General features: G+C 35.6%; 2 protein-coding genes across 3 annotated transcripts; one reads left to right on the forward strand and one right to left on the reverse strand.

Moving 5' to 3' along the window:
- Positions 1-325: 325 nt before the first annotated feature.
- LOC106167748 (methionine aminopeptidase 1D, mitochondrial-like) lies at positions 326-4119 on the reverse strand. The gene is made up of 7 exons (XM_087018462.1): positions 3464-4119; positions 3062-3217; positions 2673-2864; positions 2285-2448; positions 1791-1888; positions 1466-1513; positions 326-1023 (listed from the first exon to the last, which is right to left on the reverse strand). The coding sequence occupies exons 1-7, from the start codon at positions 3725-3727 to the stop codon at positions 881-883; spliced, it is 1065 nt and encodes a 354-aa protein (XP_086874588.1). The 5' UTR covers positions 3728-4119; the 3' UTR covers positions 326-880.
- Positions 4120-4147: 28 nt separating this feature from the next.
- LOC106167764 (protein canopy homolog 2) lies at positions 4148-10201 on the forward strand. 2 transcript variants are annotated; one of them, XM_013546626.2, is made up of 6 exons: positions 4148-4256; positions 4766-4915; positions 6065-6157; positions 6625-6825; positions 7044-7140; positions 8378-9723. In XM_013546626.2, exons 2-6 carry the CDS (start codon positions 4796-4798, stop codon positions 8533-8535), a joined length of 669 nt encoding a protein of 222 aa, XP_013402080.2. In that variant the 5' UTR covers positions 4148-4256; positions 4766-4795; the 3' UTR covers positions 8536-9723. The 2 variants fall into 2 exon arrangements, with proteins under 2 accessions (XP_013402080.2, XP_086874589.1); XM_087018463.1 differs by lacking the exon at positions 4148-4256 and having other exon boundaries at positions 8378-10201.
- Positions 10202-13789: the final 3588 nt, after the last annotated feature.

A 13789-nucleotide genomic window follows, 5' to 3' on the forward strand; every position in this document is an offset into this window, starting at 1 on the left:
AAATACAGAAATTATTATGTTTGATACTTCTGTATTTGCAAATTTTTACAAAAAGACTCTCAAAAATTGCAAAGTAAAACAAAAATCAGTTTAGCATTCATAGGGACTGATGTGCCGGAAGGCGACTGTACGGACAGTCAATGATAAGGATATTTTTTAAAATACTAATAGACTCAGTGTCTAGTATAGGGAAAAAATTTAATGTAACCTGTTATTTTTTTACCTTTATTGCTAACTGCATTAAGATTAATTTTTTCTCTTAATTAGCATATGCATTCCTTCTTTTTTTTTTTCTTTTAAAAACAAGATTTTAAATAAAACTGTCTTCATTTACATATAATTTTATTTCCAGATTCAAACTAAATAACAAATAAACATTCGATTTAGTGAATCACAGTTCAGTCAACAGAATACACCTTTTGTTAAGTGTTAAATAACAAAACACTGTTCAAAGACATTTTTCTCTTTCCTGTGAGGACGACCCCATGAGACATGCATGAGACATGCCATAAAAACCATCTTTTAGGCGTTCACACCACAACACCATGGTCATCTCTGGCTAAAACTGGCAGGGCTCAGCAGTAATGTTGGTCACTCACAGTCTTTTAACTGGTAATTCCATTGTTTCAAATGTATTCTAAAACTTACAAGAATAAATATACAGCACATACGGTGAAAAGGCACACTTCTGTGGCCTTTTAAAGAGCTGATACACCTGTATCTCCTGTGATATAAAATTATTGGTGATCCAAGTACCAACAATATATATATCCTTGGTTGTTACATGCATGTTACATATGTATCTTGCTATCTGGGTTCTTTCTGCTGGCCAAATACTGATAGGTTAAGTTGATGCACATGGCATTGCGTGACAGCTCCCCTATAATGTCAGCACCTCCACTCCATCCCTTGTGATCACTACAGTGTGTTCCCAGGCGGCTGTTCGACTTTCATCTGACGTTACAACAGTCCAACCATCTTCTAGAAACTCCACATTACTCCCTCCTTCTGAAATGATTGGCTCTTAGGAAAAAAAAACGAAGAAAATATTGACTGTCAACTTTGAGCTACAGGACATCAATTAGTTGTTTTATCCTACACCCCTCCCCCACCCCATCTCATCCCATCCACTACCACCCCCCCACCCCCACCCCCACCCCCAGTCTTTCACTGGAAACTCACCTCCTTCTATCAGCATTCTAACAATAGCTGAAAATATATACTTGTAAGTGAGTTTCCAGAGCAGTTTACAAACTTCAAAATGAATGTCAGGCAAAATAAATATTTTCAACATCTCAATGTCCTAATACATTAAAACAATCTCACTACACAATTTAGCTGGCAATGGTTCTATATGCACATACAAAGACTACATCAGGAAAAAAATTCTGGTGAATATTGAGTCCAGCATGTGTCTCTGACACACTGTAAAAAATTGCCTATTTTCTGTGTGCCATTAACTTACCAACAGTAAACACCATTCCTTCTTTCATCTCTACACTTTCTTCATTGGCTACAATTTAAAAAAATTTTAAACATTAAACTTTCAAATATGTATCGGCAAAAATACACTTGCCATTATGTATTTAATAGTTTCAAAACCTTTTTTTTTTCATTTTTGGACTGAAAAAAGAAAATTGTGTTGGATATGCGGTTGATTACTTTAACAATCAGAAATAAACAATTAATAACCAATTTCATTAACAGCAAAACATAATTTAAACAATTTATTGTTTCTTGAATTTCTTCAGTGACTCCAGCTGATGTCATATATATAATGATATTCTTACCAATGTGATAAATATCTGGAGGTTCGTGGAAGTCTTCCCCAATACCATGTCCACAAAACAGTGGAATTACTGTCAACCCTGCTTCTTTCATTTCTGGTCTGTAACACAATATAGCAAAAAATTAATGTTTATATTGGTAGTGGAACTTATGAACTATAAACAAAAATGCATTTTATACAATGAAATGTGAAACATTTGAAGTAATAGTCCTAGCATCTGTATACAGTTATTTTTGAATACCAAAGGATATAAGTATATCACATTGTTTAAATTTTATTGCATATATGACTAAGAAGGCACCCTAGTGGCACCTGACTTTGATTTAAAACAGTCCAGTTAGTTAATTAACTGTTCAATGACAGTATAATTCTCCAATATACAGAGTGATGGGGTATAGTTCAGTTTACACACTTCAGATAAATATCATATGTTACAAGTGTGTTCATACTGAAGAAATCCACTCCATCTTGGTTTTATTGTCTTCAGTTACTCACTCAATAGCTTTGCCAATCTCAGCAAATTTCACCCCTGGTCCACAGGCCTGTATACCAGTCACACAGGCATGTTCTGCCATTCTCACCAGGTGGAGCCCTTCCTCATCCACTGAACCGATGGGATATGTCTTGTTTACATCACCATGGAAACCTTTGTAGTACACCTAATAAACGTTAAATAGGCTAAATTCTTAATTTTGAACATAATTTCAGTTAATTAAACTTTGAAATTTTAAATTTTACAAAATATGCGAGTACTTAGTATAAGTACATTTTTTCACAGTGTCTTTACATTCTTTATTGTGACTGACATATATTACATGTATATCGTGTACTTGTTATCGCTTGTGTACACTTTTAAGCTAAATTAATAAATATTTCTACTCACGGTAACATCAATATTGATGACGTCTCCATCCACAAGGGGGCAGTTATCAGGTATGCCATGACACACCACATTGTTGACTGAAGTGCACACAGATTTAGGGAAACCTTTATACCTGAGAGTAGAGGGATAGGCTCCATATGCTATACAGGTTTCATGGACAAGATTATCTATGTCATCTGTTGTCATACCAACCTGAAACAAATTATTCACAGTTAACCAACCTACTAACCTCTCTAGTTTTGGCAGATTTAGTCATGTTTCATGCATAATGCTACACTAATTTATGTAATTGTAACTATAGCTACTGTACAAGTAAAATTCATCTTCACCAGAATAAAGAGCATGGTCTGGTAACATTGTACCTATATTATTATCCATTATATACTCACTGTAAGCTGCCTGGAAGCCAGATTTAGTACATTCAATGCTACTTGACACGCCTCCCAAATCCCTGCTATCTGTCTCTCATTTTTTATGATGATGCCACTCTGACCAGGGGTCCAAGTCTCTGACACATAGGAAGGTCTTGGGATGTGACGGGGTACCTGCAGACATATACACTATTAAAGACTGTGAATTAATATAAAGGTAGTCTATTGCATTTCTGAGAGAGAAAGAGAGAGAGAGGTTTATATGGTGAAATGGCAAACACCACACATCAGCTTGGTTTATTGTTCTACCGGTACATGTATAACACTGCATCATAAAGTCCTGTAGACAAACCAGTTTATTGTTGTATACATTAGTGTATGTAGTGGTTTAATTAATGTACAGATTTGTATTTAACTTACTAATCTTTCTGGTCCCACAGTTCCTGGTTTAACAACCCTGTGCCTGACTCTTGTGCACAGCGACCGTTTTTGCATTATATAAACATTTCTACCTATATCACTCTTGAGAATATTGTCCTTTCTCATCGAAACACTGTTCGATGATGTAGGCAATTGTTGCTGATTAGGAATAAAGTAACTCTGTTTCTGAGAAACATTCCTTGTCAAGTAAGACCTTGTCTGGTGTGTTGCTTGGGAAATTATTACACACATTCTCTTCTGCATAATTTTCTGAGGAAGACAATATTTCTGCAAGAATTTTCACATTTCCAGTAGGCTCTCAATGATACAACTAATTCCTAGATTTCCAGTTTGGTCAATGGTCAAAGAACGCCTTGTATGCATTCCACCCACCACTTGCAATACAAAGACTAACTTGACTGGACACAGAATCCCATATATATGCTTGTACTGTACGATGCCGATGGCCTACAAACAACGTCTTTTCTCACTCCAGCATTCCCGGAACCTTGTCATCACAATCATTACATCAGCGACAATATGAAAATATCTGACCTTGTATTTCGCCGATGACTAATCGATTTTATACGATTACCCGTTAAAAAAGAGGTGTAACTGTAAGGAGGGCATTCCAGTGTCTTTCCACATCAAACACGTTTTCACATGTGACCTAATTTTGCTTGACCTATTTCGATTACGAGGTTTACCAAAGCAATGTGTCCAAATTATATTGGACAGTAAGTTCCTTCATGCTTACTTCTCATATCTAAATATATGAGTGACGTTTAGGAAGGTTAGTGACAAGTATAGCAGGAATGCTTAATGTATACATTTTTACTTTACTTTAAATATTTTTAAAATTCTTTTATGCTGAATTGAACGTTTGAAGAGCTGAACTCTGACGATAATGTCGTACTGTACATGTAGAAGCAAAGTGACAGAGTAGTCAGTGGAGTTGTTCAAAGTCAAACCTGGAGGAATTGCATAACTTAAGCCATACAATTTACATGTATAAGAGAGTCATATTTTATAAGCATTAGTAGCAGAGAAGTCATTGCAAAGGCTATCGCCAGCAATAGCTTACCGGTACTCTCTATTGATCAGAGTTTAGCATAGTAACTTATTATAGTTACCATTTGTCAGTTCTGTCTTAACAATTTATCCTTATTAGATCTACCTTTGTTATGTTTACTGAATGAAAAGTAGAAAAACATAATTATTCATTTCATGGAGGCCGGTAACTTGAACTGACATTCACTAGATCTTCAACTGAGTTCACATATGTATTGAATTTATTTCCAGACCCATGTACTAAATACATTACAAGTAGATATGGAAAGGATAAAAGTGCTGTTGTGGACCATATTTCTCCTATCAACAATCATCCACTGCTTGCTAGCTGCAGCCAAGGAGAAAACACAGTGTGGAGCTTGCAGAGTGATTGTAGATGAGGTCAGGAATTTTGTCATTTTTTATTTCATATAACATAATTTTTCTGCAGATACATGATCAGGATTTTATTTCTTTACTTTAAAGTTCAGGGGCGTAACCAGACCTTTAAAAATTGTACGCACAGATTTTTAAAATTCCCAGCAAAATGTAGACTAACGCAAGAGATGAAGGACAACGTAATTACAGCATATGTATCACACATCGCAGCTTAATTTCCATTAATGCTAAAATTATCAATTAGTCAGAAATATTCTCGCAATTAAAAAAGTTTCAATATTCTTATTACCCAGAACGGTATATTTATTTAAAAGGAGGCTAGCTTCGCATATGTGGAACCCCCTTCGAATAATCCTGGATCCACCTCTGAGTTGAACTAACATACGGTTTCATTCACGTTACATGTGGATTCATGGCTCCCAAAAACAACCAATTGTACGACACGACAGAGCTCTGATACATCTAAGTTTAATTATTTGTTTGTAAAAATTGCCGATGTCACCCTGTTAGTTTGGAGGGGTAAGCTGGGTCAAGTCCGTGTCAAAATTCTTTGAAGCTTTGCAGGAAAAGTTCTTCTAGCTCCTTTTTAAAACTGGGTCTAGATTTTATCTAGTGCCCCCAGGGTTGTGAGAGCTGCTCTTTGAAAATAACACTCAGGCAGATTTTTACCTGAGATAAATATCGCCAGCGAGAATGCGTTCGATTTTCTCAAGAAAGAGGGTACAGAAGAGTTGAGGGCCACTGAACCCTCCAATTAAGAGGATTTTCTTTTATATTCCGTGAAAAAAACACTAAATTTATATAAAATAATATCATGGTTGACCAAAAAATTGTACGCACAGTGCATCCGTGCGTATGCCTAGTTACGCCCATGAAGTTTTACTTTAATTTTTTTTTGTTCAGGGTAGGGGGTATACTATTTGGTCTAAATGTAAAATTACATCTTAATTGGTTACTGATTGACTATAAAGAAAAATAACAGATTTTAAAGTTAAAAAATAACTAAAATACAGTAATAAAATTCAAAAACAAGTTATATGCTTTGATATAGTTTTAAAATAGTTAGCTAAAATTTTGATACACAAGTCTCATATTATTTAGGTACAGATTATTTTTTCCACTGATTTCTTCCTTCCTCTCTTTGCCACACAGGTGAATTGGGCTATCAGCCAAGAGGACCCAAAGAAAAAAGTCCAAGTGGGAAGTTTCAGAGTAGATCCTAATGGAAACCAAGGGACACGTGAGGTAACTGTTTAGATCTGTGGCACCTCGTTTTTATAGCTTATTCAATTTTTCTCTGATATTTTAAGATTCTAACAAGCCTTAATTGTTTTTTTCAAACTATATATGCTATATGCACCAGTATGATATATTGTAAACATCGTGTAGTAGCTGTGTAGTTAAAAATTTTAAAGTGATGTGAAATGAAGGACATTTTTGTCCAAATTCTCAGTAATCAGGGTATTAACTAAAAAGTTTACAGGTTCGTAATGTTTCGTTTTATTATTATATGTGTTGTTCCTCCATCAAAGATGACAAGGGTCATCTATAATCACCTCGGGGTTAGGATTGGTTTCTTATTGTCTGTAAGAACAAAGAAGGCTGCTCAAGAAATTAATTTGAAGATGAAAAGATATAGAAACATGTTACTAATTTTTAAAAATGCATTTTATTCTCTATCAGACATCTGCAATCCATTTCTTCATCCTCAGATCCCATATGCAAGGTCGGAGATCCATCTCACAGAACTGTTTGAAAATATATGCCAAAAATCCAAAGACTATGCACAGTCCAGAGACTCCAAAACAAACAATGTCCAGTTTGTGAGGACAGCTGCCAGGTCTCCGGGAGACTCGGTCACCCTGACCAATGTTGTGCTTAGTGCTGATTCCCAGAAATCTCTGAAATTTGCTGTAAGTACATGTGTCAGGAGGTGTCTAGGCTAGATACATGTAGTTGAGCATTTTCCTGCGTGTGTGTGTGTGTGTGTGTGTGTGTGTGTGTGTGTGTTTAGCTTGCTGAGGCCAAAAAAAAAATGGCCAATAAAGATAAGCCCAGTTGTAACAACCTGCTGCACATATTTTATGAACTGTCTTTCATGAAATTATAACAAACTTATTTAACTTTCCAGTGCGAGTCTTTTATAGAGGATCATGAAGATGACATGCTGAAAATATTTTCCAAAGAAGATGGAGATGCAGAACAAAAGCTATGTGTAGATATAACTGGTAGGTATGACAGCAGCATAAAAATTTTGAATTTGACACTTAGGCTCTATTCCCATAGGTTTTAGATCGATCTATCCCCGCGGGGAGTCTCACTAGATTACTTTCAGATAATCCGACTTAAATGTCCGTCCCGCCTACTACAAGCTGTAAGGAGGTAATTAACCTTCGTGTCCGCCCGGCTGACAGCTATTTAGCGTGAACCCCCAGGGAGTTAGGTCGATCTAAAGTAGGTCGATCTAATCTATGGAAATGGGGTGTTAGACCATTCTTTATAATGTCTCCAACAGAAGACCATTATAATATTGTCGTGTGACACTTTATAGATATGTTAAAAGAGTCAGAAAGCATGAAAGAAAATATGAAACTTGACACACGTATGTGCACCCACGCACACTTGTATGTATATAGTATTGTATATAGATATGTACCAGCACATTATATGACCTACAGTTCTATATTTAATATACCAGCATAGTACAGGGAGATGTTATTCTTCTCATTAATTTGCTGTAGCTACAGTTTGACAGCAAAATGTATGACCTCATTCCCACATAGATTGATCTAGCAGGATCGGCCCATCTCCAAGGGGATTCTAGTTAAATTGCATTTAGATTAAGTGGCTTAGATGTCTGACACGCCTACTGCAGCTGCTAAATGATAGATAATTACCCTCTAACAGCTTCAGTAGGTGTGCCAGACATCAGAGCCACTTCAGCTGAATGTAATTTACCAAGAACCCTTGGGAGATGGGTTGATCTTGCTCGGTCGATCTAGGTATGGGAACAGGGTCTATGATTACAGGTTGTACAGTTAAAGCAGACACAAAAATTAAAGTGTATATGCATGTGTCACATAAACCTACATGCACTAAATTTTATTTACATTTTCCATAAATAAGTTGACTATGTCAGTGGAAATGTCTAACCTGTTCCCTATTTAAAGACTAAAATCTTGGTTCACATTAACATTTCAAGAGAGGAAATGGAAATTGATTGCTCTTTCTTTCAATAATAGGTCACTGATATGGTGAACATTATTACAATAGTCAGTGACTCGAATAAAAATATGCCTTCTGTTGCAAAAAATTGATGTCTAGATAAGATAATAAAACATACATGTAGTTATTAATGACTAAGGATCCATCAACTATGTTTCTGTCAATCTGTATATCAATAAAAACATGCCTGTTTACAGGGATGTGACCTTCAACCAAGTATTTTATACAATCTTATTTTAGGTGTTTGTGAGTTGGAGGATTTGTCCATACCTTTGGCACCTAAAGCAGACGACATTAAGGACGTTCCAGATGAGGAAGCGGAAGCTGTGGAGGAGAACGCTGACAGTGATAGTGATAGTGACGAAAATGACTCTGACGTAAACAAGGATGAACTTTGACGCATAGGAACATAGTTAAAACTATCAATTTTTTTTTCTTATTCATTCCTGGGTGTCTTATGTCAACTTTTATTTTGTGTCATACTATATTTGCTTACATCATATAAGCTGTAGCTATGTCATGTGTCATGCCAAAATAAGAACGTCTGCCTAAGTAGGTACAGTTTGTATGGCGAATAACAAGAAAGTAAAGCAGCATATTTTAAGCTTGTTGAACAAAGTGTCATTTCAAAACATATTTCAACAATAGAAGTGAATCTCGAAATAACCAAAATGCACCAGAAAAAAAATGAGGGAATGGCATGAAAATGTTTTGAATGTCACGCTTACCAAATACGCGGTCATGCAAGTACTGGTAGTTAGTTCCATACCGGAAAAATAGTCTTCAGATAATATATAATTATACCCTTTAAGACACCAAGTCATCAAGATTATACCTTTAAGTTATTATAGACGTCAGATTATTTGTCTTGAACTTCAGACAATAATTTTGGTGTCTCTTTTGAAAATAATTTTACACATAGTTTTTCTTTGTTTGGCAGTTATCATTAAAATACACGTCTGAGACGTACCTATATGGCGGACAAATGGTGATGTGCCCTGTCTAGCTCTTTGAATGATCTCAAAACTCATAGCCAGATTACGTGTATAACCTCTGTTTGGGCCATGCATAGATTTTAAATGTGATATTCACAGATGCTTCTTTTAGTTAATCGTGTGCACTTTTCTGTTTTGCTGGAATTTTTACATATAATTGAGGGAGAAATAATGAGACCAAGTTGATGTGTATTAAAATTGACTGACAGGTATAAATTATAAGTGACAGCGAAATGTATGTCATGTTAAGGTCGTGATGGTTTTCAGTCACTCAGTTCATACTAACAATAACATATACCTAGTCTAATGACAGGTTTACGGTAACAGTTCATGTTGCTGAACGAGAAATCGTGAACAATTTTTTCCGCACCAGTTACGTGAGAGAGTCACCCAAACGAATCCCCTGCCCGACACCGCCATTTACCCGGATTCATTTTGATGGGCAGCTAGGAGTTCGTGAAAGAAAAAAACTTACCCCCCTCCCTGTAGCATTCAGATTGGTGCGATATTGAAAATTGTACCGCTCGATGAGAAAGGGCCTTACATCAGTTACATGTTTTTAAAAATAAAAATTATGAAAGATCTCATTAAGACGCCTACAATTTCTTTTATACTGACAAGGTCATGCTTTGAATAAATAGGAGGCTGGAGGCATTGTACACCAGTTATGGCTTTGAAAGAAGGATAATTTTGTGGTTGATGACCTTTACATAGATTAAACATGTGAATGGGAACATTTCAGAGTCGTAAAGATAAAGGCGAAATTCGAGATCATGGACTGATGCTTTCGTTCCGACGGGAATGTATTTATGTTGGAAGGGAAAATATAACCCGGATAACTTGTTATGAATATAAGGGTTATTTTAAATAAATGAATGAAGAAGTTGAAATGAACATACATTGGCGCAGGGTAATAATACCGATAATATATTTATTGAAAGTCTAATATCCATTAAAAATATCCCGTAGACGTTACAATGGTAAAGCAATAACATAAGATAGATAAAATGAAATAAATAAACAGCTAAAACATAAAGATAATAAATATATTGCACAGGGTATTAAGGCATCCAAGGTGTTATCAATATGTTTTTCATGGGGTATTTCCTGCCAAAAAATTTCGCCTGGTATGAAGATTTATTTCTTAAAAATCTGAATGAAACACGTATATGAATTAATTTGATTAGATCCATGCTAAATATTCGTGATATGAATTTTTAAAAAAAAGCAAGAAACCCATGCTATCACCTCAAAATTGTTTTTGTTTTTTTTTTTCTCTGGCAATTCAGTTCGACTCCCCCCTCCCCTCCCCCTTTACTTAAAACCAAATGAAAATGTGCCACTCCATACATCCTCTTTCATCCTGTTATTCCATTTTGTATGCTCGTGACATTCAATATGAAACATGCAATGGCGGAAAGAACTTATCTGTAGAATAAGTTAGATGAAAATAAACCACACTATAATACGACTCTTTCATGCCATTCAAGTGAAATGATGAAATGTCATTCTTCACTTTTAATGTTATTTTCAGCTGAGTGAAGAGAAATGTACAAAGCGTATTCAACTTATCTGTTGTCTTCTTTTGAATAAACAAGCTCTCTCAGTTCAACCACCCACCATCGTCCGTTTTAAGTTACGTTCCGAGAACCGATATTTTTAGTCTCAAAATTCAACGTGTGTCAAGGTTCTATATGCATGTTTTAACAAACTTGTTGAAAGATACATGTAATCCATACAGTTGAGTAAATAAGTTAACTTCATACGTGCTATTTCTTCTGATAATGATTTTGTATGTTTTTCTGGACGCTGGAATTTAATCCAAGCTGTTCACGGACCGTCTCCAGCGTGGTAGGCCTCCGAATCCGGAATTCCCTCTGTTCGCTTCCAGAAGCGCCAATATTTCCTGAAGAGAAGGCCCGGGGGTAGGGGGAGGAGGGCTTCTCCGCCTGACACGGCGTTTAATTTCCCGGGTTTTCATTAGGTTTGCTGAATATTTTTCTGCTTTGTCAAATTTAGTTGTGACAGGTTCGGTATTCTTTTCGATAATCGGACCGCGTTTTCTGAGATGGGAACCACCGATAGTCGAAGCTTTCCCCAATGAGTTGATATTATCAGAGTGACAGTGACGCATTCTCAACTTGGTTAGATTTTCACACAGATTACTTTGCGATGCTTCCTTATTGGACTCGTCTTCTTCTCCTTGATCTTTTAGCTGAGCATTCAGTGCGACGACGCTGTATTTCTGCAACAGAGTTTTTAACCCTGAGATGTGTCCAAATACGTCCAGTATGCGGCTACGGTGTCGACTAGCTCTGTTTGTCCTAATGCTGCCTTGCCCGCACGCGCGGTCAAATACCATATCAACGACCAAGCATTCAATGCGTCCCTTGCTCCATGTTTTAAATTTCACGTCATGAGATTGGCTAAGAATGTCTTTGGGCTTCAGCAACGTACTCATGCCCTGTATTCCCTCGGCTGTAAGTCCGCTACTTGCTACAACTGGTGTTTTAGCCGTGGTCGGGCAAATTAAATAAACCACGAGAACTGCTGTCAACATCCACGTCATCCTCAACCTTATAAATCGAAAGAAAAACTATCCGACCTGAGTATAACTAACCGACTGGGTGGTTGTAGATAGGGAAATATATATATACAGCGATGATACGTATATCATTGTCATACTATGCTACATGTGATGCATTTCAATTCTCTAGCTGTGACTCAGTTGTAAGGTCACATTTGACATGGCTTATGGCCATGAAGTTGTGCGTCACTGTAACAAATGCGATTACATGACAATATAAAATAAATTCAGACAGGTGCAAAAGGTGATACATGCCTGCAGGTTCTTTTATTTCATATCCTATCAGATTCCTTTCGAATGGCTAAACAGAGTACTTTCGTCAGCTTAGCTTCCTATCTAATGATACAAAAGGGGTTGCCTTGGATATGACTTCAAGTATGCCCCCCACCCCCATTTTGTCTTACATTGTTACCTCACTTAATGCTTGGACATAAAAAACTGCATATTGTTATTTTTTTAAAATATATATACGGGTATATAAATCACAGAGAAATTGTGACAAGCGCACCAGCATATATTCTCTTTATAGAAATGTACAGTACGACAAGTATAGGCCTATAATCAACAAGATGATATTATCACCATATAAATAAGTATCACATGTAACTCATTTGCAAACGGTTGAACTTTAAAGAAAAAGGCTAGATGCGGCACAGTTCAATTGAGCAATAACTTACTCTGATCAGAAAATTTTTGTATGAATATTGAGATCGGGATAAAGCCTTTTCAAGCGAAGGATGTTCAGCTATAAGTTATGCTTGTCTATAATTAACACTGGTGAATAATTCCCCCTCTTTCTTTTTACTTCCTTTTTTTATTATCTATCCGTTTGTCTGGAAGCAACGTTATGGAAAAGGTTGTGGACGGATTAAATTTTCTTTTCAGAAACTACCAGTTTATGTTTTGCCTATCTCTCTGTTTACAACAATCTGCAAAATTTCTGTGGACGGATTTTGCTGAAACGCTTAGGCAACTGCAAGGAGAAAATCAAGTAAGAAATGATAATCCATTGATCCATTTATCAATATGCGAATTTTAATTATAATTTTAACTAAAATTAATGAAGTCTGTTTGTCTGTTAGCAACGTTTTGCCAAAAGTTATGTAGGTTTTTGGATGAAATTTTCAAGATTTGCCAGCAGCAGGTTAAGTTCTGGTCGTTAATAATAGAATAATTAATTAGTTAGTTAATTATTATTTAATTAACTCATTATAGAAAATAATTTTCGTTTAGCTGATTAGTAAGTTTATTAATGCATAATTAAAGGTAATGAGAATTGAGTTTAGAAATAAATAAACTGATGGATTAGTTAATTAATTAGCTTTTTGATTAATTAGTTAATAGATAACTAATTAATGAAATATTGATATTAATAAAAAACAATGAACTGCCATAGAGGAGATATGTGCTCTCCGAGTACTCTTGGACATAATAACGAATTAGTTATGTCCAAGGAGTACTTTTCCGGGGTTTTTTTACATACATGTTCTATTCTAGTAATTGAGACTATGGGTCTCTTTCTTTGGTTTGCTTTAGAAAAAATGCAGAATGCGTGGATTACTTTCATTTTCACACTGCTTTTACACACTACATCATTCTTATTATAAACAATATTCTTTTCAACTTCTCTTCTTCTCTTTCTTCTTTGATATCAGTATTTTTGTACATCTTTGCTCCAGATTAAGAGCAAAATTGTTTATATTTGTTTTTTGCTTTTCGATTTTTAATAATACTATACATGCAGTTGAACTTTTTACCATATCAGATAAACAGATAACACTCTTGAAATATTTTATATCTACCAAAGTAGCCGTTGCACAAATTAAAGTAGACATTGTCAATGGGTAGTCATTGCATATCCCAGCACTTCGCCACATGTCAACAGTAGCCACCCCCACCCCCCACCCCCAGGGACTCTACATCATGGATATTTATGGCAATACCTAGGTTTTGATTATTGATAATAAACATCTTAATAACAACAAAACAAATTTGTTTTCATGAATGGTTATTTTAAGTATCGACGAAAAGACGTTTTTTTGTTCTTCTTTTTTAATTTTGTTTTTACTT

The sequence above is a fragment of the Lingula anatina genome, chromosome 7 (genome assembly GCF_051362555.1).
Source record: "Lingula anatina isolate TDL-2025a chromosome 7, LinAna3.0, whole genome shotgun sequence".
NCBI lineage: Eukaryota > Metazoa > Brachiopoda > Lingulata > Lingulida > Lingulidae > Lingula > Lingula anatina.

Coding starts and splice junctions, on each gene's coding strand:
- LOC106167764 (XM_013546626.2), top strand. CDS start 4,796: ATGGAAAGGATAAAAGTGCTGTTGTGGACCATATTTCTCCTATCAACA. Junction 6,826..7,043: donor AGAAATCTCTGAAATTTGCT/GTAAGTACATGT, acceptor TTAACTTTCCAG/TGCGAGTCTTTTATAGAGGA. Junction 7,141..8,377: donor GCTATGTGTAGATATAACTG/GTAGGTATGACA, acceptor ATCTTATTTTAG/GTGTTTGTGAGTTGGAGGAT.
- LOC106167748 (XM_087018462.1), bottom strand. CDS start 3,727: ATGCAGAAGAGAATGTGTGTAATAATTTCCCAAGCAACACACCAGACA. Junction 2,865..3,061: donor TGGCTTCCAGGCAGCTTACA/GTGAGTATATAA, acceptor AATTTGTTTCAG/GTTGGTATGACAACAGATGA. Junction 1,889..2,284: donor GAGATTGGCAAAGCTATTGA/GTGAGTAACTGA, acceptor ATTGTGTTACAG/ACCAGAAATGAAAGAAGCAG.